Source organism: Cyprinus carpio, chromosome A3 (genome assembly GCF_018340385.1).
Source record: "Cyprinus carpio isolate SPL01 chromosome A3, ASM1834038v1, whole genome shotgun sequence".
Taxonomy (NCBI): domain Eukaryota; kingdom Metazoa; phylum Chordata; class Actinopteri; order Cypriniformes; family Cyprinidae; genus Cyprinus; species Cyprinus carpio.
Window position 1 is genome coordinate 33341268 of NC_056574.1, and position 26915 is coordinate 33368182.

A 26915-nucleotide genomic window follows, 5' to 3' on the forward strand; every position below is an offset into this window, starting at 1 on the left:
TCATGTTTTCTTTAAGGCTATTTACACACCATTTCAAAGATGTTTTAAATATTTTGTTGGATACATTTATTGTAAACTTTCATGCCACTTAAATGTGACAAAAAAGTATTACCATCAGTGTTAATCAAAAATTACTTTTACTCATTGTGAAACACATTGGTTCAATTGAGTACGCAAAACAAATATTTATCAAAGGTGTAGCTGGCATAACTCCCTTCAGTATTTGTCTTTTTAAAGAAGCTCAAATTCTCTTCATTGTTTTTTGCAATCACACACACACACACACACACACACACACACACACACACACACACACACACACACACACACACACACACACACACACAGACACAGACACACACACACACACAAAAGCTGTTGTCTTCATGGCAAGCATGACTCTTAAATTGAAATAACATTGTTCCTGGTAGTTTGCCAGTGGCTTCACATCATCATCCAATCCAATCCACTCAGAGCTCTGAGAAAAGGAGCTTTAAGCAAGTGCTGCAAATAGAGATGACTATTTAAAAATTTCTGTTTCTGTTTTTTAAAAAAAAAAAAAAAATTACAACAGATTTTACATTTTAGGGCAAACTATCCCTTTAACATTTCATTCATTATGCAGAATAAAGTATAGACTTAAAAATATAACCCCTCTCAATAATCATCTAGACCAGGGTTATTCAAATCTTGCCCTGGAGGGCCAATGCAGTGCAGAGTTTGGCTCCAACCCTGATCAAACACACCTGAGCATGCTAATCAATGTTTTTGGGATCATTAGAAAATCACAGGCAGGTGACTTTGATCAAGGTTGGAGCCAAACTCTGCACCGCATTGGCCCTCCAGGGCAAGATTTGAATAACCCTGATCTAGAGCAGGGGTGTCAAACTCAGTTCCTGGAGGGCCGGAGCCCTGCAGAGTTTTGTTCCAACCCTGCTCCAACACTTATACCATGTAGTTTTCAAATAAGCCTGAAGGACTTGATTAGTTGGATCTGGTGTGTTTAATTAGGGTTGAATCTAAACTGAGTTTGACACCCATGATCTACACTGAAAAAAAAAAAGTTTCATTCATCCAATTAGAAAAATTTAGGGTAATTATTCACATTTATACTTTTTAACTTGAGCCAATGAAAAACAAATAACATGCTCTTAGGACATTTTTTTTTCTTTTTTCATTGGCTCAAGTTAAAAAATATAGATGTGAATCATTACCCTAAATTTTTTTAATTGGATGAATGAACCTTTTTTTTCAGTGTAGCGTCACTGCCCTGTGTCTGTATTACCAATTTTATTGTTTTACTGTGATCAGGCTGTTTCTGGGGGGCAGTCTTTGGCCAGTGGGTGTGTAGCTCTCAGCCAGTAATGATTTGTGGTGCAGGTGAAGATGAGATTTTGGGCTTGTCCAAATACCCACACTTGAGTTTTGTTGTTGTTGTTGTTTTTTTATCACTTGACCATTTGTCTACTTAATAACTTATTTTTTGTATTTGACCCAAGTGTTCAAGTGGGCATGAAAACCAGAAGGGTGTATAGAACTTCTCATTACCTAATAGGACACACTTAGTGTAATGAAAATGCAAGTGTTCCCAAAGCTTTACTTTGATTTTCAGTACTTTGCATTTTAAAATGAACTTTCACATGTATGTTAAGTAGTCTCCATAACAGATAATGCAGTTTAGTAATTGTGGTGATAAAAAGCAGTTGCAAATGTTGTACAAATCTAAACATACTCATCATTTTCATTTCCAGAACATGATGCATGATGGGACACCGCTATAAAGCAGCGTGGATTTAGCGTGCGTTAAGGGTTTTTATGACTACTTTAGATGGCTAAACTTGCTCATATATTACAGCCAGTCATACAAACCATTGATTCATTAACCCTAAAAGGGGCAACGTGTCCTGGGGGATACAAAAATTTGAGAGGCTGTGGGGAGAGGCAGTGAAAGTGTAGGTTTCATTTCTTGATTTTATTTTGAAAGGGCGTTTGTTGTGAATATTTAGATCAGGTGACTTTGTTCATACATTCTTTGTTTAGCTTACAGGCAGCATTTAAAAAAGTCATGGCCACCTGTTCTGGGAAAATACCCTCATATAAAAGTTGATGTATTTCACATATTTACAATATTTGCAGGGAACTTTCATGTTTAAAAAGTTGTTGTTAAGCGTTACCTTATTATGTTCATGTTGAAATTTGATTAATTAATTTTTTTTATATTTTTCATAATCTTCCTGTAAATGTTTTTATTTCAGGGAATATGTCACCCTTTTAGGGGTTTAAACCAAGATTATTTTTACATATAGACTGCTTGGTTGTAGCTACTCAAAAGGGAAATGTATATAAATAATTACAATTAATTATAATTAATTACAATTATTTACCTTAGTTGCCAGTAGTAACTGTAGCAGAATTAATATTACAGCTCATCTGTTCGTCCAGCGAACATTCAGTATAATTTCATATCAGCTCTAAGAAAGGATATTTTCACGACCACCGAAAATAAGTTTCTTTCAGTAACACATTAGAGGTGTGTTATCGTAAAAGGGACCCCATATACAAGCGGTGACAGAGCCAGAAACTCATGTAATTTGTGCACAAAAGTTTTATTGACTAAACACTAACACATAACTAATCTAGATGAACAAACAAACATACAATAAGGGTTGCAGAAGAGTTCTAGCTCCTCATCCTCATCTTCTCAGAATCTAACACAACCGCAAACTGGGAGAGGGCAGTGATGCGATTGTCTTTATCTTTTATCGAGGTCACACAACTCAGGGATCAAAGAGCCAGACTTGCACTTCTGGAGGGAAAGTTTATGTCTCTTTGTCTCTAGCATGGTGTTTTGCATATGAAACTGGATTGGGTGTTCAAGAGAAGAATCTTCAAGATTCTTATAATACTAAGATATAATAAAACACTCTCATTTAGAAGATAATGAATAATTGATTTGTTAAATCTAATGAACAATTGTTTGTCTGATTGGTCCAAATGCTACATGGTCTACAGACATTAGAATTTGTAGCTTTGTATCACAGAAAATCAGTTCAATACGTAAAACTCTTAGATGATAATTTATTGTCAATCATTTAATCATTAATCACTTAGGATTATTAAATTTAGTTTTAGGTCAACAATACATGGGTTTACATTACAATACACACATGTAAACCTATATACATATGTAAATGTATCTATAAAATATGATACTCAACAAAAATACATATGCAAACTTATGTATAAAACATACAAAATATATATAGTTTGCGTGTGTTTTTGTTTAGTATTGCATTTCATACATAAGGTTTTATGACTCATATATGCAATTCACTGCAATTCAGTGATTACTGAGAGACAAATAAACCTTCTTCAAAAGCATGTTATGACATATTCAACATTTACTTTTTACCATGAAAAAAACAAACAAAACATTTTTAACATAAAAAAGATGAATGTATAATCAAGAAAACCCAAGCTGTTTCAGCCCAGTACGATGACAGTATCTTGAATTATTACTAACAATATAAAAGTTTTTACAGCAAAGATTTTACGGCAAACTATCAATCAGAGAGCAGAAGGCACAAAGTATATTGTTTACAGCAGGTTTATCAGCAAAGCTTTGATCATGTTGATAATTTATATGCCCTAGAAATTTGTATATCAAATATGATACAGTAGGCTAATATATTCATAAATCGACATTACAATTATCGTTTAAACAATATTACAACAGAGAGATTAAAATGTTTTACAAATGTATCTAAAATGTTGTAACCTGCATTGCCTAACAAGCATTCTATTTTCAATCAATTTATACCCCCAAAGGGGTGACGTATCCTGGAGGATACAAACATTAAAATCAAAAATAAAAGTATTTTATGGTCTTGCCCTTTTAGGGTTAAACAAAAACAGTATATTCATGAAAATATGAAAAGTCTTCCTTGATTTTATAATGACAATGTTCTCCAAACTGGTGCAGTAGTCCTTTGTCGGTTGAAGAAAATTAATAAAATTTGGCTTGGATCTTGCCAATATATCAAAATTATTTAACTTGAATATAATTTTAGTTTTCCTTCTAATTAAATTTTAAATTTTTCAAATCACAGGAATAATCAAAAATCTAAATTAAATTTCTTTTAGCTGGATATATATATGTACATTTTTAAGTATGTTTTACGAATACACCAAGATTTATTCCAGTTTAATGTATTTATTTCTAAATACATTGGCTTATAATAAGCTTTTATGAGTAGCTGTTTCACCTGTTATAATATTCCTATAATATGTTTATTAGTACAACTATATTTAAGAATATCAATGTCTCCTAGAAACATGCTGTCTTATATAACATATATTGCCTCAGAAGAATCACTTCCACAAGCTCTTACGAATTGTATAACTGGCGTCAATGGCGTCAAATACAGCAGAATACTCTTTTGACGTAACTGGAAACCCAAATTCATCCAAGAATTCACTATAAGTTGATAAATTACCATTTAAATTGAAAAGTACACACTTTAAAAAAAAAAAAAAAAAAAAGATTTTCAAATAATTTTTATTCCAACTTAAGAATATAGATCTATTTTTATATTGAATACATTTATTATTCTAAACAATATATTTATTTGTGGAAAAATCTTGCTTAAACACCAGAATGTATGCCAATAAAGCTACTTTGTAAAATTCAGCTAATTCCACAGGCAGTTTATCAATTATAAAATCACATCTCAACAGAAGATCTAACACCCTTCATGCTGAACACATAAATGTATACCACATGTTGTCCTTTTCTTTAATTAATTTAATTAACAAATCAACCTTGAATGTGTTAAAGTTTCAAAACTAAGTACAGATAATCCACCTTTGCTTTTGTTTACATAACATTTCATTTCCTCAAATAATGTATATTCCTCCATAAAATAAGTTTTAACAGATATATGGAAGTATTCTTCAAGATTGTACATTTTGTGAATGCGGTAACAGATATGATGATGTCATTGACAGCGGGCGTGGCTTCTAGCAGTGTTGTGCCAACCCACAAGAAGTGGCCAAGTTAAAATCTTGTTTACAAACAGTAACAGAACATTTTTGCAGAGTGCACCTTTAACTTGCCATTTTTGCTCAATGACTCTAGCAACGTGTCTGCAACTCTGCATAGCCTCACATGACGTGTGATGCCAGCACAAACAATGTGCGTGGAGGTATGCAAATACATAGGAAGACTGGAAGGTAGGCCACCCTATCATTGCATTCATACTGCAAAGATTGGATGAACATTTTAATGATCCACAGAGGACATTTATGAATTTTTTTTTTTAATAATCAAAGAAAAATTCCATTATTGCTATCAGGATGTGAAGAGACTTTCAACCACTATAACATCTTTGTTTTTTTTTTTTGTTTTTTTGAAAAAACACTACCCTACCTGTAAGGCATGCAAATAAGTACTTCCAGAATCTTTAAATAGAAATGCTTTTATTTTTATACAAAGCATTCTCAGTCATGCAATAAACTAACCTAAAATAAAAAGTTAAAATATAAAACCATTCTAAATGTGGAAATGTATGTCTGTACAGAGATGAAAATACATAGTAAAATCAATAGCCCTCCATCCTTATTAGTAGTTTTTTTGTTTTCCATGAATTAGTTTTCGCTAAGATCCAAAGAAAAAAAAAAGTTCAAGAAGCATTTTTTTGCAGGGTTTACAGACTATATCTGGCATTAAAAGATTATTTTTTTTATTTTTTTTACAGTTGTAGTTCAATTACATTAAAAAAAGTTATCAACCATGCTAAATTTAGTATTTCCTCAACTATAAATGCCCTTCTTCTTGTATGAGAATTCATTAGCACCTAAAGACAGATTTTGGACCATCTTTTTGTACCACCTAATCTACCGTAAACATACGTTTGTCTATGTTTGTATGGTAATGTTGTATGCAACAGGTCCTTTCAGAGTAAAGCCCAGGTAAAAAGTGACATTCTCATTGTTGTGGGGTACTGAGGATGTCTTCAGAGCTGGGATATGAAATTTCATTCCTTTGGGGCCCTCCAGAAATACCTTCTCATCTTCCGTCCAGCCTGTGACACATTTCAGCAATTTAGACATTTCTGGCATTTTCCATAATTCTCCACTGAACCATTTCAGCCGTTTTTCTGAAACGGAGAACATTTTTGTGAATGTTTCAAACTTACTCTTGTGGACAAATTTTTCAAAACCAGTCCCATTGCTCAGGAAGAAATGAGTGTAGATCCTCTTTTTCCTTGGAGGGATGTCTTTCAATTTCTTGTCATAGAGTCTCTGGAGGTGTTCAACAGCAGAGAGCACAGTCTCATACTTGTGTTCTTTCTCTGCTTCTGTGTCATGTTCTTCTGGCCAGAAAAGTAAGACAAGCAAGAAAAGAGTACTTGGTAAGCATCTCTGTTTCTCTCTAGGAAACTGGTGACTCAGACTTTGTAGATCCTGGAATGCAGCCAGCTTGGGAGACTGAGTTGAGAGGCAACTTAAAGTAAAGTGTGATGCTATGTAGTTGACAAGGTCAGCTTGTGGCATTTGCGCCCCCATCGGATTGCTTGGGTAAAGTGAAATAATTTGCTCCAGAACCATGACAGGACTTTCTGGCTTGTTAAGACCACAACAATCTTTCTGGTTTGTTAGGAGGGAAAAAATGGTTGTGATGTTTCCCCCACCGTGATGATAAATCATCATGCGCTTCATGACAGGAGTAAACTTCCCTTGGTTTTGATCTTTACTCTGAGAAACACCACTAAAGTATTTACCATAAGCAGAAGACTTATTCACCAGCCAGTGCATGGGGTACTTTGTGGTCCTCTCAACAGTCTCAGATGTCTTCTCCTCATCAGTGTTCAGGTCAGTCTGGAAGTAACTCAAGTCTTCTGAAATCCATTCCAGCGCCTCCAGTATTATTTTTTGGAGGTTCTTCAGCTTCCCATGAAAAACTTCCCATGGTATTTCTACCTCAACAGGCATATAATCTGTGAGGAGGTATTTTATGCATTGGGAATGATTTCTTCCTGAGAACACATCAAGAGAGGAAATCAACTTTAGCAATTCGCATCCTACTTCTACTACTCCAAAAAAGCCAGCATTGTTAATGGTCTCATTGTCTTCAACTGCTGCTTTCTCACATTCCTGAAAACATTCAATAGCCTTAAGTGCTGTTTCCAAAGCACCTACTATATTTTCAGGTGTTTTTTCAATTTGCTTCATGGCTTTACATTTTGCTGTGAACCACTGCCTGTACACCTGACCTCTGGTATCAAGAAAGTAAGAATTGTTTGGCCTTTTCGCTACAGCAGTCTTTGCCCACTGTTCTGCTTCTTCAAATCTGTCATGTTTGTAATTGAGCCGAGCCAGCTGTTGAGCAAAAAATGCATCCTCATGAAAACGCTTGTAAGCCGCCTTGAGAAGCTCGATAGCTTTATCTGGACACTCTTTCTCTCTCACATGCTCAATTAGAGGAGAGAAGAAGGTGTCCATTTTATCACCTTTGCTGATCCTGCGGCGTGTCATGAACAGATCTCGCAAGAACTTCATGTACTGATCTTTACCAAACCTGTGCTCAAAGAGCACATCGTTGTTGAGAAGTTCCAAAGCGAGATCACTTTGTTGTTGCTTGTCAAGCAGAAGTTGATGGAGTAATTCCTTTGCAATCAGCGGATGAATGATTCTGATCAACTTAATGTAGGTTTTTTCATCCCTCAAGTGTATTAAGACCAATCTAGCTTGCTCACTTAGAGAAGTCTCAAAGGCATGTTGTCTAAATCTATCCAAATGAATTGAAAGACCCAGGAGAGCTTCGCAATGTGACTGAGAGATGAATGAGTTCTGCACGTAAGTGTTGAGCAATGCCACATACTTAACAAGCTTAGTAACAACAGACTTGTTATCAATGCCTTGTAGTAAATGCTTGACAAACTGCTTCACATATTCAATTATTTTGTGGCTCTCAAATTCCTCACTCATCAGGACAAATGTTAGAATGAATTCTGGCTTGAACTGTTTTTCAAGGCTTTGTCGTTTTTTGGAAAACTGCTTTTTTTCTGTCTCTGAAAGCTTATGAGTAATAGAAATGTTGTGTTGAGGTGATTCCTTGCACATTTTTTCTGGATTGTGAGATCTCCTACAACTTAACAGGATGAAGCAGAGAGTTCCACGTGCTATTTTCTTGGTATTGACAGCCACTTCCAGTTCATACTTGACATCTTCTAAATACTCATGATCACAGTCTTCAAACAGCAGGAGCACAGGGAGGCATTTTTGGGAATCTTTTTCTTCATATTCTCGAAGCCAAATGGCATCTTCTGAAACAACCGATGCTGAGTATGAAGGTTTTACAACTGCACACCTTAGATCCCTCCGGTTATTCCACAGTACCTGCCTTGCCACTGTACTACCACCGCTGCCTGGATGATGGTACATGTTGATGCAGCTGATGGGTGCCCGGTCCAAACTCCAACAAAGACAGTCTTTCACCAGACTGTTGACTTCATTGTAAGCATCTCTTTGAATAACCTCTCCAACAATTTTTTGATCCGCAAGCCAGAGATTCATCCAAGTTACTTTTCCTCCATGGTAAAACTGCTGCTCAATATTCTCTTTTTCAGATTCAATGACATCAGGACTAGTTTCTTCGCAGTGGTTTAGACTCAAAATCTCCAAAGAACATCTCATTTCCTCCTCTCGAATATCAAGGAAACACTCTCCTTTGACATGGATCGGTAATCGTTTTATTGTCCGTGTAGTGGTAGGCTGGACCTGTTGAAGGGTTGCATTTAATTGACTCATTGTCATCCCAACAACACTTGAACTATTTACTGTTTCCATGTCACAGGATCCTAGAGCAAAGGTCTGCCATTTCTTGAAATTCTCCTCTGATTCTGCAAGGCAGATAATGTCTTCATGTCCTTCCATGTCGGTGATGAATTCATAGAACGTGTTTAGGAAAGGTGTGTCAACAGGGGAAGTAAGGAGGAAAATCACTTGAAATGTTCCTTTGGGTAAGATGTCTTTGCAAATCAATGACACACAATCTTTTAGTAGGGTCCTTTTTGTTTTAACCCAGGTCTTCTCATCACAGGGAGGCTCGTTGCCTTTGAAATCGTTCCGGCCATTGCAAAATATCCAGCTGATTTGATCAAACAAACGCAGATGACTCTCAAATTCTCGGATGCTCAAGCCACTGGGAATTTTGTAGTTCTGCATGAAATGGCGGTTCACTGCATGGTGCTTATTGTATTCATGGCACAACCCAGACACATTGGAATCTGGATCAAAGTCAAACACACAGAAGATGTTCATGTTCAACAAAAAATCAATGCTTTGCAGATCCTTCTCCTGAAATCGGTTGGTTACCAGTATGTGCCATTTTTCCTTGTCCATAATTTTCTTTCCACCTGTTATGAGCATGATAAGCTTTTTTCCCAAGTTCTGGCACAGTTCTGGTGATGTGAAATTATTCCTGCTCTCTGCCTCTTCTCTCTGAGCATCCCTAAAACTGATGTGTTGGTAGAAGTCACTGAGGTCAGCCACAGGTTCGGTTTTAGAGCCCACTCTGCGAAAAGCAGTGTTCTTCTCAAGCTGAACTTTGTTTGCCTTCTCATTGAAATTTGGCAAGCTAACAGAGAACACCCTATTCTTGACTATGCTCACTGATGGCTTAATATCAACCTCAACGACGTAGAGTTCCTCGTTGGTGTTTGAACAGACTACTTGAACAAACTGAGGTTCACCAATACATAATCGTACAAGTTCCCTATCAGCGCTAGAGAAACTCCTCTCTATGTAATCTAATGCATCATAGTATACATCTTTTTCCTTAACAGGAATACCAATGATTTCACCATGTACGTAACCAGTGTCACCTCTACTGTCCATGACACCAAAATGTATTGTGCCATTTGTACGAACATTCATACAACCTGTAGCAAATTTTAGCACTTCCTTTGCAAACTTGGCCTGTAGTCTTTGGCGGTCCAGTGTTGCAGCAATGGCAAATGACTTATACTCATGACATGGACAAATAAAATCAACAACCCCTGATTCTGGTAAGAGTACACTGTTTTTGACATATGTAAAATCTACACCTTTCATATCAAAAGGTCGTAGTTTTGAATCTCTCTTTGTTGTTACCATAGGCACAAAATCTTCTTTATGCTCTTCCTTCATATTGGCTGTTGTGTCAAGACTTTTAATTGCACTTGCTCCAAGGTCATTTTGTCCAGAAGTTTGTTTGTGTAAATGTTGTCTCTGGGCTTTTTGTGAATTTACTAACTCATCTCTTTTTTTGATTATTAAAAGCGCAGGCCCAGATTTCATTCCAATCCTTTTTTCCAGATATTCTTCTGAGAGTTCACAAAGGATCCGGCCATCTACTTCCTCTTCATGAAGTTTTTTGATGTTTGTTTCTTTAACTCCTATTGACCTTAACCAATTGCTCACCATAGACTCAGTCCATGTCTCTAGTGGAGGATCCTCTGGCTTCTCTGCAAATGAAAAAAAAAAGAAAAGGTGAGATCATGTTAATTAAAACTACTTTAAAATAATGACTGGTAAGGGATGAAAACCAACATTATACTTGCCCATTGTTTAATGGCTTCTAGTGATCACTCACAGAACAAACTCAAACATCATAACATTGCGAACCTTGAAAAAGAGAAATTACACTGTTATAGCAGAGACATTTTGAAGCCATGAAGAATATATTTATCTGCATTTTGTCCAGCAAAAATCTGGATACATTACATTAAATAAATGTTCAACACAGTGTGTAAACATAGAAAGTTGCTTTCATTTAACTGTTTATAGCTAATGCATCACATCTGCAAAGCAACATGACTATACAGTATAAATTACTGGCTTACATATGTTACATATAACTCTACATATAAATCTTACATTTTTCACTTTGTTAAAAGTATGTGGGAAACACAAATGGGGGCATAAATGAAATGCCCAATATAGTTTATTTTTATGGATGGTTTTAGGCCTGGGCGATAAAATGGTATCGATATTTAACGATGGTACACCATCATTGATAACGATATAAAAAATGTTTGATATATCGCACCATTTAGTTTCACACTTTTTTCATTTAAAGGCGCGTGTTATGAGTGACAAGCAAACAGTCAACAGAACACACAAACACAAGCTGAAATGAGTGCCTCATAAAGCCTCAGGCCAGAAAAGCTGCCTGTGATATGGAGACTGTGAATAAAAAAAGAATATTAGTCGAATTTAACATAAAAATTTGCATTTGAACACAAAAACGGTGTATTTGAGATTTAGGTGCGCGTCAGGGTGCCTTATCAGTGGCGCACGAGATGATGATGTAAGTGCCGTTGTTCCCAGGGCCAGCCTAAGCCTTCATGAGGCCCTAAGGCCAGAATTTTTTGACTGATTTTTGTAAGTGCTTGTTTATTCACACACTATAAATCTAACACACCCATTATCAATTTCATTTGTTGTAGCTGTGTTGCTTACATCACTTCATTGTCTGTCTGGCATGTTTTTACCCTTCTTTTATTTGTAACAGCAGCAAACCAACAAGAGTGGCAAGGTGTTAATTTGCACTTTAACATTCAAAGTCTTACAGTACTAAGTGGCACAGTGGTGTCCCAAAAAGTAGCTAAAGAAACAATGCATTTACGGAACAGAATGTTATTTTAACAACATAAAATATTAAACACAGCAGCGAGCCATCTGTACATCTTAAACAACAGTTAGCTAATTGAGGCATAATGATATTGGAATATAATAGCAAAGACCCCAAAGGTAGGCTAAGGTAAATAATATTAACCTGTTTTTCAATACCAAGTTTATGAAACAGAAGCTTTTTTTTTTATACAAAAATAGATTTCAGTCAGGACTACTTGTTAATGTCAGAATACTGTAGAGGTTTTGAACTTACGTTTGGCGGCAGGCTTCACTCTGAAGGGTTCAGATTCTGAGCTATCCGCAGACAAAACCTCACTGAGGTTTGAACCCCCCGAAGCCTAAACAATTTCCAGATATTTTTATATGCACAGTTATACCACAGTTGTGTAGGTAGATATAAAGTTTACCCTGTTTTTCTCTCAGTTCACTTTCATTTATTTCTGGAGATATGAGTGAATTTCAATGATGTTAATTTGACAGATCCATACTACAGCGTGGTCATTAAGGTTGTTTAAACGACAAAACAAATTAATTTACACATATTTGACCATAAGAACAGGTTGTATCATATAGTCCATGCTATAGTTAACAAGTTATAAAATATATAATATATATATTATTATAAAATATTTTGAATAAAAAAGGAAAAACTAAATAAAAGTGATACACCTGTCATTCAGTGTTATTGTGCCTGCATGAGGTGTCGTTATAGAAATAATAAGATGATACATATAGATTATTTAATATTTTTCTATAATTACCAATGTCCATTGACAATATATCACCAAAAAAAAAAAAAAAAAAAAAAAAAAAAAAAAACAAAGAGAAAAACTAATTTCATGTACTCTTGGTGGCCATGGGTCCCTAAGCAGCCACTTAGTTCATTTATGCCGGCTCTGTATATGACTAAATATGACTCCAAAAATTTGGAATAAGCAGGATTTTTTTTTAAGGAAAATAAATTGCTCTATTAAGAAAGAATGCATTAATTTGATCAATAGTTACAGTAAAGAAATTTATATATTCTATTTCAAATAGAATAATTAAAATTTTCTTTTGAACTTTCTATTCATCAAAGATTATTGAAAAAAATGTATCTGATGCAAATCAGCACAGAATGATTTACGAAGGATCATGTGACCAGTTTTAGACAATAATTAGTGATTACACATAATTTGGATTACACAATCATATTTAAAAAAATCAAGTACTTGTAATTGGAGTATTTGTCATTTTATAATGCTCATCATAACCAGATTACAGTTACTTTTTTATGAATTACATGATTACATATTATTCACACAATGGAAGTAAATCATAAATTATTGATTCTCCCTAATTCTTCTTTTCCTCTTTTAAATTTTCCTTTCTAAAAATCCTACTATGTCATACAACTAGTTTTGACTATATTCACAATATAGAATAGCCATGTAAATGTCATGTTAACAAATATGCAAACCATGCTTCTGAATGTGGAAGAAAAAAACACCTCCAGATCAAGTTACTAAACACTGATGATGTATAGTTTTGAAACACTATTCATCATATTCAGTGACCTTCAATAACTGCTGGTTTTGGAATTCTGGACAACATTTTTTTTCAAAACTGAATGACTTTGGGCATGTTTATTAATGTTTGTTCATGTAATGCAGTGATTCCCAAACCTTCTGGTCGCATTCACTTCCATTGTATTGCTTCGCAGTAGCCTACCTCTTGCTTTTTTAAGAAAAGGAGTAACGAGCTGAAATTTATTTTGTGGTAATCAAAAATATTACGTAGGTATACAACTGGTATATTCATGATTGGATTGCTATCTGATCAATAAAACGCATTACTATTTACCCCCGATGCTTCCCTCTCTACAGAAAAATGTCCCCGTTCTGCAGTAACAAAATATGAAGTTTGGTTACACTTTATTCTAGAATATTTTGGGAATAAAAACAAACTCACCGTGGCTCGTCTTTCCTCCAGCCACCGCCCTTGCGTCCAGGATGAATGGACGAATCTTCCAGAAGGACCTAACTTTGATCAGTAAAACAAAATGTACATACCAATGTAAATCAAATATATCACGCAAAACTGTTAGATTATTAGCATACCACAAGCTCTACCCAATAAACAAATAGCGTCGCAGTGTCTGCGCAGTTAGCAAAATCTCGACTCTCACTGCGCGCTGTGTGCGGTGCAGCAAATGTCCGGTCTTAACTTTCGATTTCCTGGAGACGAAAGTAAATGTTTCCTATTCATGTATATAAACAACAATTTAAAGTAACAAAAATAATGTAAAGCAACCGAACATAATATTGAACAAAGTTTAAAAAAAAAAAAAAAAAAAAATTACAAAAAGCACTTAAAGGCACACACCTTTTGTCAAATTATAAGGTTTCTTCAGTCATTCCTCATTTTTGGAATGTGTGCATCATAGTTTAAAAAGACAGGATTATAATCTCATGAACAAAGAGTAAGATACTTTTGACTCATACTCCCTGATTCTTTAAAAAATAATGTCATCAATCGAGAATATTGCTCAAAAAATCTTTTTATTCCAAGCATAGAAAAAATTCGCACATATACACTGTAAAAAAAAAAAAAAAAAAAACGTAAAAAAACCGGATAATGTGTTGGCAGAAAATTACCAGGACATTTTCTGTTAAATTTACGGACACTTCCTTCAACATTAAAACGGAAAATTCTGTAGATTTACATTTTCTTCTGTACCATAAACGGATGCAGAAATTTCTAAAAACAAACAAACAAACAAACAGAAAAAAAAACCCAAATACATATATAGCATAGGCCTATCTTTAGTAGCAAATAAATCCAACACAATATATACAAATTAAACATGGTTTATTTTTACCTCGTGTAAACATTCTTAAAAGTGCGTTCAGTAGCTTTTATCTGCCTTAAACAGGTTAAGACAAAAATATTATGACATCAATTAATTTAACAATGTGTAAAGCACCACTGATAATAATTGTACTGTAGAACTCATTTTTCACATGAGCAGGTACTTGTACATTATTGGTGTTGCACCAAATAGTGGTCACAAAGATAAACTTCACTGTGAAACAGTCAAGATTCAAAACATTTTCAAATACATGGGGGAAAAAAATCATACAAAGACAGGGCTATCATTAATAACTACTGCTACAGACTCATAGTCAATAGTCAAGTGAAATGTTCCAGTGTTGACACCATTTTCCTCCAGAACACATCATTTAAAAGGACAGTTCACCCAAAAATATGAATTCTGTCATCAGTTACTCACCCTCATACCGTTCCAAATCCATTTTCATTCATCTTTGGAATACAAATGAAGAGTATTTTTAATGAAATGTGTTTTCTGTCCCTCCACTGACAGCCTTCAACTACCATGTCGAGGTCCAATAAGGTATAGCTGTCAGATTTCATTAAAAAGGATCTTCATTAGTGTACCAAAAATGAACAGAAGTCTAACAGAATTTAAACAAGATTTTTTCATATAATAATTAGGGTGAACTAACCTTTTAAATTAGATTACTAACCTCTAATCCATGCTAAATTATCTGCATCTACAATTGACATGGTACTGCAAAAAAAAAAAAAAAAAAAAAAAACTTGTACAGCTTTTGAAAATAAAGAACAAAGATTCATGCACTCATGCATGACATTTCAATGTGAAACTAAGAGAACTATACAACCTAAATTAAATTAAGAGCAGGGCTCCACATCTTTTGCCATGTGCCAGTATGAGGAAACTATTTTTTTTTTTCTTTTGCTGCATGTTCAGTCCAAGTTCTATGCTGAGATTTGAAAAAAAACTCAAATTGTACATGGAATTCCGAAGTTGTTCATACATGAGTCTTGGAAGTGTAGGATCCCTTCATCTGAACCTTTGACCCTCATTCAGGATTTCTACACAAGAAGACTGGAAATGACAAGAAATTAAATAAATGAAAGTGAAAACAGAGTAAGGTGCAGAAAAGGTTGAGATTGAATTATCAAGTTCCAGTTCAAACATTGCTTATAAAATGCTTAACTTGCATTTCCAGCGGTCTCCAATTGCATCTGTCATGTGATCTTGTCAACAATGTTTTATGATACACTTACAGAGATAGTTCACCCCAAAATGAAAATTCTGTCATTAATTACACACCCTCATGTCGTTCCAAACCCGTAAGACCTTCGTTCATCTTCAGAACACAAATTAAGATATTTCTGATGAAATCCAAGAGCTCTCTGACCCACGGTGAATGCGTGTGGTGCTGCTGACGTAGACCCCGCATGTGCTGCACCTTGTTTACTGGCAAATGAACACACACGCATGCATCATGGTACTCTCGGTAATGGCAGCAGACTCTCCCAGGAGAGAAATAATCATTGAATAAAGTTGTTATTTTTGTTTACTTTGCGCACAAAGTATTCTCATAGCTTCGTAAAATTACAGTTGAACCACTGATGTCACATGCACCATTTTAATGATGTCCTTATACTACATTTCTCTGCCTTGATCGTAGTAGGACCCTTGCTGTCTATGGAGTGTCAGAAAGCTCTCAGATTTCATCAAAAATATTTTAATTTACATTTTGCCATACATATGTCCAAAATTTTGTGCAAATTTAAAATTCACTGCACTACACTATACTTCTACACTAGTTTAATATGCAAATTAAAAACATATTTTATCACTTTATAAGTTGCAAAATTAAAATTAAAATGTACTACCCAAATTGATCAGATATGTTTAATGTGTCCAAGCAAAAACTGTAGCAAAATTATTCTTAAAATGCTGTTTTTCCTAAATGCATTTAGACTTAGGATAGGGTAGGACACTTGGGATTACATTTTCATCATAATACCGCATGATCATTTTAGCATAATGCAGTGAGAATTTCAAAATGCATTCTGAACCAAAGGTGCAGCAAAAGGGTAGCAAAATTGTGATTTAAATGTCTTTTATTTTTCTTAAATGCATTGACACTTCCATATAAGAAATTTCAATAGCATTTTCATTTAATACCTTGCGATGAATTTAGTTTAAGTCAATGTGGAAAGCGTTTGGTTGACGGGGAATATTGACCTATTGTGCATCCTGTTGCCGAGCCCCGCCTAGATGTACAGTAGCATAATGATTGACAGGTCAGGGACATGTTGCATTTTCGAATGCATTTCAAATCCACATTGACTTTACATTCATCACGATAAAACATTGCATTTTTTTTAAGTTGGAGTATTAAGCTCACATCAGTTAATTAGCATTATCTCCACAGGAAACACTCAAATAACACTCAACATCTTACCACTCACAAGCTATGGTAAGATACTGTGCAGATCTTAAGCAATGTCAAGATATGATACAGTCCATTATACTGTAAATGAAGTAGATTTAATATGGTGTTCATTGTGTGTTATAAATAATCATACTCTTAAACTTATAACCACAAATACTTAAGTATTATGATGTATTATAATGGTTGTATGATTATTCATGAGTTGATATATTGTAAGTTTTTTTTATTTTATTTGATATTTTTTTTTTAGAATGTATTATGCATTCATTATAATGCCTTAAGAATACCCTTATAATGTATTATTAATACGGGCTTCATAGTGTAACCAAAATTTTTCATTTATATAGCTCTAAAAATGTGTCTGGTGTTTCTTTTATTTCCTGCAAGCTCTCAATTAAATATGTGCAGTGTCACATGGTTAGTGCAAATTGTCACATAACCAGAGCAGTTTACTTTGTATTTGCCACCATAAGAGGATGATGGCTGCATCAAAGCTCCAAAACAATAGGTTAGTAAAGTATGTTGACCATATTTTAGTTTTCCAAAAAAGAGGACAGTGGGGTGCGGGTGGGGGGCTGGGGTGTGGTTATTTTGGTTTAAAGTAGTGTCCAAAGTAACGCAACGACCATATCCCAAATATCAAAACTCAAAATATGTAATTTCCATACCTAATTTTTTTTAGTCACTGTTATGAATATTGATCATAAACAGCTAAAAAGCTTCCTACCAGTGGACCTCCTTCACAAAACTTTTCAGCATAGTTTTATCATAGGTAGTAGTAAAATGTTTCTATTGATAGTTTTTCATGTGATGTCACACCCTTACAGGAAACGCCCACATGGAGGGCAAAACATGCTTTCCTCAACTGACCGCCAGTTTATTTTTAGGAGGATTGCATTTAGTATTTATGTAGTAAGACAGTGATATTTAACGGCCAAATTCGCTATACACCTTATTGATGATGCATACTTTATACAGGCAAACAGATTAACCCAGAATATAAACACAATACCCAAAGTTTAATATTAAATGTTTTCCCATAAAAACATTGCGCTCATATTCCGGGCTCATTTGCTTGCCTGCATAAAGCAGGCATCATTAATAAGGTGTGCACTAATTTAATCTTTTAATATCACTGTTTTAAAGGCACTTTAAGTGTTTTCCACATTAAACGTTTTAGAATGTACCACTGTTGTTAGTGATTGAAATATTGTGACAGGTGCTTTATGGCCAAAACTTGCATTTTGTTCACATATCTTTGTTTTAATCTTTTGAGAGATGATCTAAATACTTTTGGTTTGGAAGAGATAGAAAATTGACAGTCGTTTTTACCCACCAGGTCTACGAACCAACAGATCCTGAGATCATTCACAAAATATTTGACTTGTAAGTAGTTAATATTAAGTTTTGCAGTAACTAATTACTAATAAGATTTCAGTAAAAATATTATAGTTGCCATCCATAAAACAGCTCGTTACTTAGTTAAATTTGGTGCCTCAACCCCTACTGATTTGAAATCCAACAATCAAATAATTCCTAGATTTATTTTCATAATTTTCTGACTCGCTCAGGCACATGAAGTCACCAGTGCATCAGGAAAGCTTGGAATACAGAAAAGCTTATATTCAGGGGATGGAAATATTGCCATTACACTGATTTTGTCAGGAGAAAAGCCGATCTGAACACAGATGTGTAAGTTTTGGCACTACTTTATTCTTGCATTAAATTGCTTGCCCGCCCACATCCCTCTGATCCCGATATAAATTATATTACTATAGTAAAAACCTTATAAACTTATGTGATTTCTTTGGATAAAATACTTCATGAAATATAATATCATATTTGGGTAACAGATAAATTATAGCTACAATTAGCTTCAAGCTCCACATGACAATTAATACAACACTTTGACTTAAAATTCACTATCACATCACCATTGAGTGTTTTGTAAAAACTTCTGACTGCGATCCAATGTAAATTTTGGTCAAATGATGAGGCAAGAAATATTGATATAAGAATTTTTAGAAGAATTTTATGGGGAAGATACACAATTACAACTTCTGTGGGGCGTGAAGGAAAAGTAATGTATGTAGTAGTTAACTAATTACTGTTGCCAGATAGTAATAAATAAACTAATAATATAAATTTTGAAAGGAGTATCTTGTAACTAGTAATAAATTAATTTTTTGGAGTAACGAGCCCAACACTGTCCTTTATACAGAGCGCCCATGATCACGAAAGTGAAAAGCGAGTGCTCATTCAAAAGAGATTTAAAATACAGAGCGCACATGATCACGAAAGTGAAAAGCGAGCGTTCATTAAAAAGAGATTTAAAATACAGAGCGCACATGATCACGAAAGTGAAAAGCGAGCGTTCATTAAAAAGAGATTTAAAATACAGAGCGCACATGATCACGAAAGTGAAAAGCGAGCGTTCATTAAAAAGAGATTTAAATACAGAGCGCGCATAATCACAAAAATGAAAAGAGAACAGAGCGCTAATTCAAAAGAGATTTAAATACTCTGCATATTGATAGCGGCTCCCTGATGCGCAAAAATTATTTGCAATATTATAATGTTTGTGGGACTGGACACAAAAATCACGGGAGATAATTGTCAGAAATTCAGCAGGAGCGGGATTAAGAAAACCATCCCTCGCAGGGCTCTAATACAAAAACACACACAATGAATGGCAACTGTAGAAAGCAAAAGCCAAATCCAGGACATTTTGGGTGATTTAGGAATCCCGACCGGATGCAATTTTTAGGTCCAAAAAGAGGACACGTCCAGGAAAAAAGAGGACGTATGGTCACCCTAGTTAACATGAAGACATGACAAAGATTTTTGAAACACGTGATCTTTAAGGTGTCTAGTATTAATATATGAATTCACATATATTCAGTTTTGTTGAGTGTGGTCATAGAATAAACATGTTGATGACAACAATAGTGACCACTGGGATAATATGGTGTATTTAGTGCACATACATCCAAATGCAGTTGTTTTTAAAGGTTGCACTAAAATGTCGCAATGACAAAGTTACAATAAATATCGCACTAAATTAAAAGTTCATATGTTACAAATAAGTTACAATACTGATGTTACAGGTTGCACTAATATAAAAATGTTGTATGTTACAATAGAGTAAAATTTTGAAATACGTAGATTTTTTTTCTTTTATCTCAGCATTCCTATAAGTGCTTAAACAGTTTAAGAAAGCTCTCAGATTTCATCAAATGGAGTGTCAGAAAGCTCTCAGATTTCATCAAAAATATTTTAATTTACATTTTGCCATACATATGTCCAAAATTTTGTGCAAATTTAAAATTCACTGCACTACACTATACTTCTACACTAGTTTAATATGCAAATTAAAAACATATTTTATCACTTTATAAGTTGCAAAATTAAAATGAAAATGCATGACCCAAATTGATTAGATATGGTTAACATGTCCAAGCAAAAACTGTAGCAAAATTATCATTTAAATGCTGTTTTTCCTAAATGCATTTAGATTTAGGGGCAGGACACTCGGGATTGCATTTTCATCATAATACCGCATGATAATTGTAGCAAAATGCAGTGAGAATTTCAGAATGCATTTTGAGCCAAAGGTGCAGCAAAAGGGTAGCAAAATTGTGATTTAAATGTCTTTTATTTTTCTTAAATGCATTGACACTTCCATATAAGAAATTTCAATAGCATTTTCATTTAATACCTTGCGATGAATTTAGTTTAAGTCAATGTGGAAAGCGTTTGGTTGACGGGGAATATTGACCTATTGTGCATCCTGTTGCCGAGCCCCGCCTAGATGTACAGTAGCATAATGATTGACAGGTCAGGGACATGTTGCATTTTCGAATGCATTTCAAATCCACATTGACTTTACATTCATCACGATAAAACATTGCATTTTTTTAAGTTGGAGTATTAAGCTCACATCAGTTAATTAGCATTATCTCCACAGGAAACACTCAAATAACACTCAACATCTTACCACTCACAAGCTATGGTAAGATACTGTGCAGATCTTAAGCAATGTCAAGATATGATACAGTCCATTATACTGTAAATGAAGTAGATTTAATATGGTGTTCATTGTGTGTTATAAATAATCATACTCTTAAACTTATAACCACAAATACTTAAGTATTATGATGTATTATAATGGTTGTATGATTATTCATGAGTTGATATATTGTAAGTTTTTTTTATTTGATTTGATTTTTTTTTTTTTAGAATGTATTATGCATTCATTATAATGCCTTAAGAATACCCTTATAATGTATTATTAATACGGGCTTCATAGTGTAACCAAAATTTTTCATTTATATAGCTCTAAAAATGTGGTCTGGTGTTTCTTTTATTTCCTGCAAGCTCTCAATTAAATATGTGCAGTGTCACATGGTTAGTGCAAATTGTCACATAACCAGAGCAGTTTACTTTGTATTTGCACCATAAGAGGATGATGGCTGCATCAAAGCTCCAAAACAATAGGTTAGTAAAGTATGTTGACCATATTTTAGTTTTCCAAAAAAGAGGACAGTGGGTGCGGGTGGGGGGCTGGGGTGTGGTTATTTTGGTTAAAGTAGTGTCCAAATTAACGCAACGACCATATCCCAAATATCAAAACTCAAAATATGTAATTTCCATACCTAATTTTTTTTAGTCACTGTTATGAATATTGATCATAAACAGCTAAAAAGCTTCCTACCAGTGGACCTCCTTCACAAAACTTTTCAGCATAGTTTTATCATAGGTAGTAGTAAAATGTTTCTATTGATAGTTTTCATGTGATGTCACACCCTTACAGGAACGCCCACATGGAGGGCAAAACAATGCTTTCCTCAACTGACCGCCAGTTATTTTTAGGAGGATTGCATTTAGTATTTATGTAGTAAGACAGTGATATTTAACGGCCAAATTCGCTATACACCTTATTGATGATGCATACTTTATACAGGCAAACAGATTAACCCAGAATATAAACACAATACCCAAAGTTTAATATTAAATGTTTTCCCATAAAAACATTGCGCTCATATTCCGGGCTCATTTGCTTGCCTGCATAAAGCAGGCATCATTAATAAGGTGTGCACTAATTTAATCTTTTAATATCACTGTTTTAAAGGCACTTTAAATGTTTTCACATTAAACGTTTTAGAATGTACCACTGTTGTTAGTGATTGAAATATTGTGACAGGTGCTTTATGGCCAAAACTTGCATTTTGTTCACATATCTTTGTTTTAATCTTTTGAGAGATGATCTAAATACTTTTGGTTTGGAAGAGATAGAAAATTGACAGTCGTTTTTACCCACCAGGTCTACGAACCAACAGATCCTGAGATCATTCACAAATATTTGACTTGTAAGTAGTTAATATTAAGTTTTGCAGTAACTAATTACTAATAAGATTTCAGTAAAAATATTATAGTTGCCATCCATAAAACAGCTCGTTACTTAGTTAAATTTGGTGCCTCAACCCCTACTGATTTGAAATCCAACAATCAAATAATTCCTAGATTTATTTTCATAATTTTCTGACTCGCTCAGGCACATGAAGTCACCAGTGCATCAGGAAAGCTTGGAATACAGAAAAGCTTATATTCAGGGGATGGAAATATTGCCATTACACTGATTTTGTCAGGAGAAAAGCCGATCTGAACACAGATGTGTAAGTTTTGGCACTACTTTATTCTTGCATTAAATTGCTTGCCCGCCCACATCCCTCTGATCCCGATATAAATTATATTACTATAGTAAAAACCTTATAAACTTATGTGATTTCTTTGGATAAAATACTTCATGAAATATAATATCATATTTGGGTAACAGATAAATTATAGCTACAATTAGCTTCAAGCTCCACATGACAATTAATACAACACTTTGACTTAAAATTCACTATCAATCACCATTGAGTGTTTGTAAAAACTTCTGACTGCGATCCAATGTAAATTTTGGTCAAATGATGAGGCAGAAATATTGATATAAGAATTTTTAGAAGAATTTTATGGGGAAGATACACAATTACAACTTCTGTGGGGCGTGAAGGAAAAGTAATGTATGTAGTAGTTAACTAATTACTGTTGCCAGATAGTAATAAATAAACTAATAATATAAATTTTGAAAGGAGTATCTTGTAACTAGTAATAAATTAATTTTTTGGAGTAACGAGCCCAACACTGTCCTTTATACAGAGCGCCCATGATCACGAAAGTGAAAAGCGAGCGTTCATTAAAAAGAGATTTAAAATACAGAGCGCACATGATCACGAAAGTGAAAAGCGAGCGTTCATTAAAAAGAGATTTAAAATACAGAGCGCACATGATCACGAAAGTGAAAAGCGAGCGTTCATTAAAAAGAGATTTAAAATACAGAGCGCACATGATCACGAAAGTGAAAAGCGAGCGTTCATTAAAAAGAGATTTAAATACAGAGCGCGCATAATCACAAAAATGAAAGAGAACAGAGCGCTAATTCAAAAGAGATTTAAATACTCTGCATATTGATAGCGGCTCCCTGATGCGCAAAAATTATTTGCAATATTATAATGTTTGTGGGACTGGACACAAAAATCATGGGAGATAATTGTCAGAAATTCAGCAGGAGTGGGATTAAGAAAACCATCCCTCGCAGGGCTCTAATACAAAAACAAACACAATGAATGGCAACTGTAGAAAGCAAAAGCCAAATCCCGGACATTTTGGGCGATTTAGGAATCCCGACCGGATGCAATTTTTAGGCCCAAAAAGAGGACACGTCCAGGAAAAAGAGGACGTATGGTCACCCTAGTTAACATGAAGACATGACAAAGATTTTTGAAACACGTGATCTTTAAGGTGTCTAGTATTAATATATGAATTCACATATATTCAGTTTTTTGTTGAGTGTGGTCATAGAATAAACATGTTGATGACAACAATAGTGACCACTGGGATAATATGGTGTATTTAGTGCACATACATCCAAATGCAGTTGTTTTTAAAGGTTGCACTAAAATGTCGCAATGACAAAGTTACAATAAATATCGCACTAAATTAAAAGTTCATATGTTACAAATAAGTTACAATACTGATGTTTTAATACAGGTTGCACTAATATAAAAATGTTGTATGTTACAATAGAGTAAAATTTTGAAATACGTAGATTTTTTTTCTTTTATCTCAGCATTCCTATAAGTGCTTAAACAGTTTAAAATGTGTTAATAACTGAACTGAGATGTCTAAGAATTTTGATGACTGCAGTATAATCCAGTATAACATTATCCCACCGGTCACAATTGTAACTGACCATAAAACAATTTTTCACAATTTAAAAAAATAATTGATTATTTCAAGGGGTTACTACGGACACATCATTTGGATATTTTCATGTCCAGGAAATATTTGGGATTAAATGGGTTAAGTGAATTAAATGTTATTGTCTTCCATCACACTGACATATGATGCATTACCTCTGTATGTATCAGATTGAATATGTATTGGTCATCATCAGTGGTTTCAGATCTTACAACATCTAAAATATGATAAATTATGAATTAAAGCGCACCTAAATAATGGTGCTGAGAAACTTTAATAACGTCTCAAATGAAAATGCACAGTTAAAGAGTTCAAAATAAAGTTTTCTGTAGTCCCACTGCATCGGATCAGTTTAAAGACCAGGTCCCGTGTTTTGTGCTAATCATCATTCTACCTGTTTACATTACTGTTTTACTTTACAGTGAGCTGCAATGGTGTATGCTTACTGGTTTTCCTAGATTAGACACATAAACTGTTAAAAAACGTACATGTAAATGGTGGTAGTAGTTACTTTTTGCATCATGACATATATAAATAAAATGTTTATACTAAGTGCAAGTAGAGATAGATGCCATTCTCACAAAAAGTAAATAGAAGTAACATGGTATATATAAAATATTTGAACAATGGTGAGCAATTGGAGCATTGATGTGACATTAGCGAAACCAGGCTTTGCCAAGAAAGAAAGGCTATTTGCACTCATATCTGGTCCATAGGCTGGTAAAAACATGCTTGGCATTGCACAATAACAGCTTTTATTAACACTACATGTAAAAAGGCATTAATGCATTTAATAATTTTCCCTCAAAATGTGTCATTTAAAAAATATGTAACATTATAAAAGCTCCATTTGGAATATTTCAGTTCAAAACTTCATGCATTTTATATTTTAATGCTTTATATGCACTGAACATCTGACCAGCATCAAGCCCAGGAGAGACATTTTTCCTGTTATTTCCTGACAGCAGCCCATAGTTTTTAAAGCAGGGATCCATTCATACCTAAAAATAGGTTTAATTGTTTCCCTATATAAGAACCATTTAAGAGAATCACCTGAAAGCTAAAACTAAACCACACTATCCAGAATCCAAGGGAATGAATTCATACAGTTAACCATGTTTTGCTGAAACATGCCAGAATATAAAAGTGCGTGACTGAATGACTGAAATTATGAGCACAATACAGGAAGTTTGTCATGAAAGTATATCCAGAACTTTTGAAAGTACAATACCGGCAATGCCATACAGTTGGTTTAACGTTAGAGACATTGAAGGAACAGTTCACCCAAAAATTTATTTCTGTCATCATTTACTTTGTTTTAAACCAGTATTATCACAGAAGTCCATATAGCTTGTGTGCTGTATAGCTTTCTGTAGCCATACGATAGCTTTTGCTCACAAATGTTTTATGTGAGAACCAATGCTCTTTGGCTTCACTGATGCCAAATCTGATGTGACGTCTTCACACTCTGAACGAGAAATAAGAAATGTAGTGCAGGGGGAGATTATCAGTGATAACTTAAATTTTGAAAATTTGAATATTGAACTTGAATACTTTTATGATGCTTTTCGGCCGTTTTGGGGCTTCACAGCAGGTGGTCACTGTACAGAAGAGAATGGTGAACATTCTGCTTTTCCACGGAAGGTCGTACATTTATGGATGACTAAATGATGCCTCTCTTCATTTTTGGTAGAACTAGTCCTTTAACAGCATTCAGCAGCAAAGACAAAAGGCGAAACCACAAGCATTAGCTTCTTCTCAGGACCAAGTCACACAGCACAGTGTCATTTAAAAAGGCACAATGGCCACTTCAACCAATTATCAATGATCAAAATATGTACAAAAATATAAATTCAATAGCATGATCTCTCTCACAAAGCACGACTCAACATTGCACAGTAGAATTTCTTGTGTTCACTTCAAGTGTTCAACAAAAATCCCTCGGCTTCCAATCTCATTATACTTGAAAAAATATGACTGCAGAATTTTGTGAGCACAACCCAAGCCATCCTTTTCAGCATCCTCCAAATCATCTTCTCCAGGAATCTGTAAGTTGCTCAGACAAAAGATTTTGTCTAAAATGAGCATGTAAGGCACTAAAGATGAGATGGCAGCCTCTGCGGTGACACAGCCTGGACACTGCAGGCCCAGACTGCATCCACACAGAGAGACGGCTCATCCCTGGAATGTCTCAGAAAAGGGTCCATCCACTTGGCACTAAGGAGCTCCAGTCTCCTGTTTGGACAGCGTGGGCGGCACTGGGACTGTCTGTATGGGCTCTGTGGTAATCTCGGGTAAGACTGCCATTTCAGACAGTGTGTCTGACAGTTCATGTGGAGCTGCTGATGTCTGACTGGACGACGACAGGCCTGAGGGCACTGATGGACTGCTATGCTGTGTGGGGGGAGTCTGTGGCACACACTGTGCTACTGTGTGGTGTGTGAGCAGTTCAGAAGCATGGTAGTAAGGCAGGAAAGGTCGCTCCACAGCACAGAAACGCATGGCCAGATGTGTGTGCTGCAGAAGAAGAGGGAAACGGGAGGTAAAGTAGGAGACAAATTCATCTGGAATGGATCCCAGTGTTTCCTGGACTTCATCAGGTAACTCTCGGTAATGGTGTTTCTACAAGAAACAAAGATGAGACAATTTGTGATTAAGAGA

The 26915-nt window shown here is 34.8% G+C and overlaps 2 protein-coding genes across 5 annotated transcripts in view; both read right to left on the reverse strand.

Moving 5' to 3' along the window:
* Window positions 1–3061: 3061 nt before the first annotated feature.
* LOC109047378 (sterile alpha motif domain-containing protein 9-like) lies at window positions 3062–13896 on the reverse strand. 4 transcript variants are annotated; one of them, XM_042730932.1, is made up of 5 exons: window positions 13779–13896; window positions 13630–13684; window positions 11933–12017; window positions 10605–10668; window positions 3062–10508 (listed from the first exon to the last, which is right to left on the reverse strand). In XM_042730932.1, the coding sequence occupies exons 4-5, from the start codon at window positions 10606–10608 to the stop codon at window positions 5917–5919; spliced, it is 4596 nt and encodes a 1531-aa protein (XP_042586866.1). In that variant the 5' UTR covers window positions 10609–10668; window positions 11933–12017; window positions 13630–13684; window positions 13779–13896; the 3' UTR covers window positions 3062–5916. The 4 variants fall into 4 exon arrangements, with proteins under 4 accessions (XP_042586866.1, XP_042586854.1, XP_042586859.1 ...); XM_042730920.1 differs by lacking the exon at window positions 11933–12017; XM_042730925.1 differs by having other exon boundaries at window positions 13630–13890.
* A 10613-nt stretch (window positions 13897–24509) lies between these two features.
* The window catches only part of LOC109047261 (serine/threonine-protein kinase/endoribonuclease IRE1-like), a 28752-nt gene continuing 26346 nt past the window's right edge, over window positions 24510–26915 (reverse strand). The window contains exon 22 of the mRNA XM_042730942.1: window positions 24510–26876. Coding sequence (XP_042586876.1) covers window positions 26472–26876 — 405 coding nt within the window. The 3' untranslated portion in view covers window positions 24510–26471. The remainder of the gene's footprint in view (window positions 26877–26915) is intronic.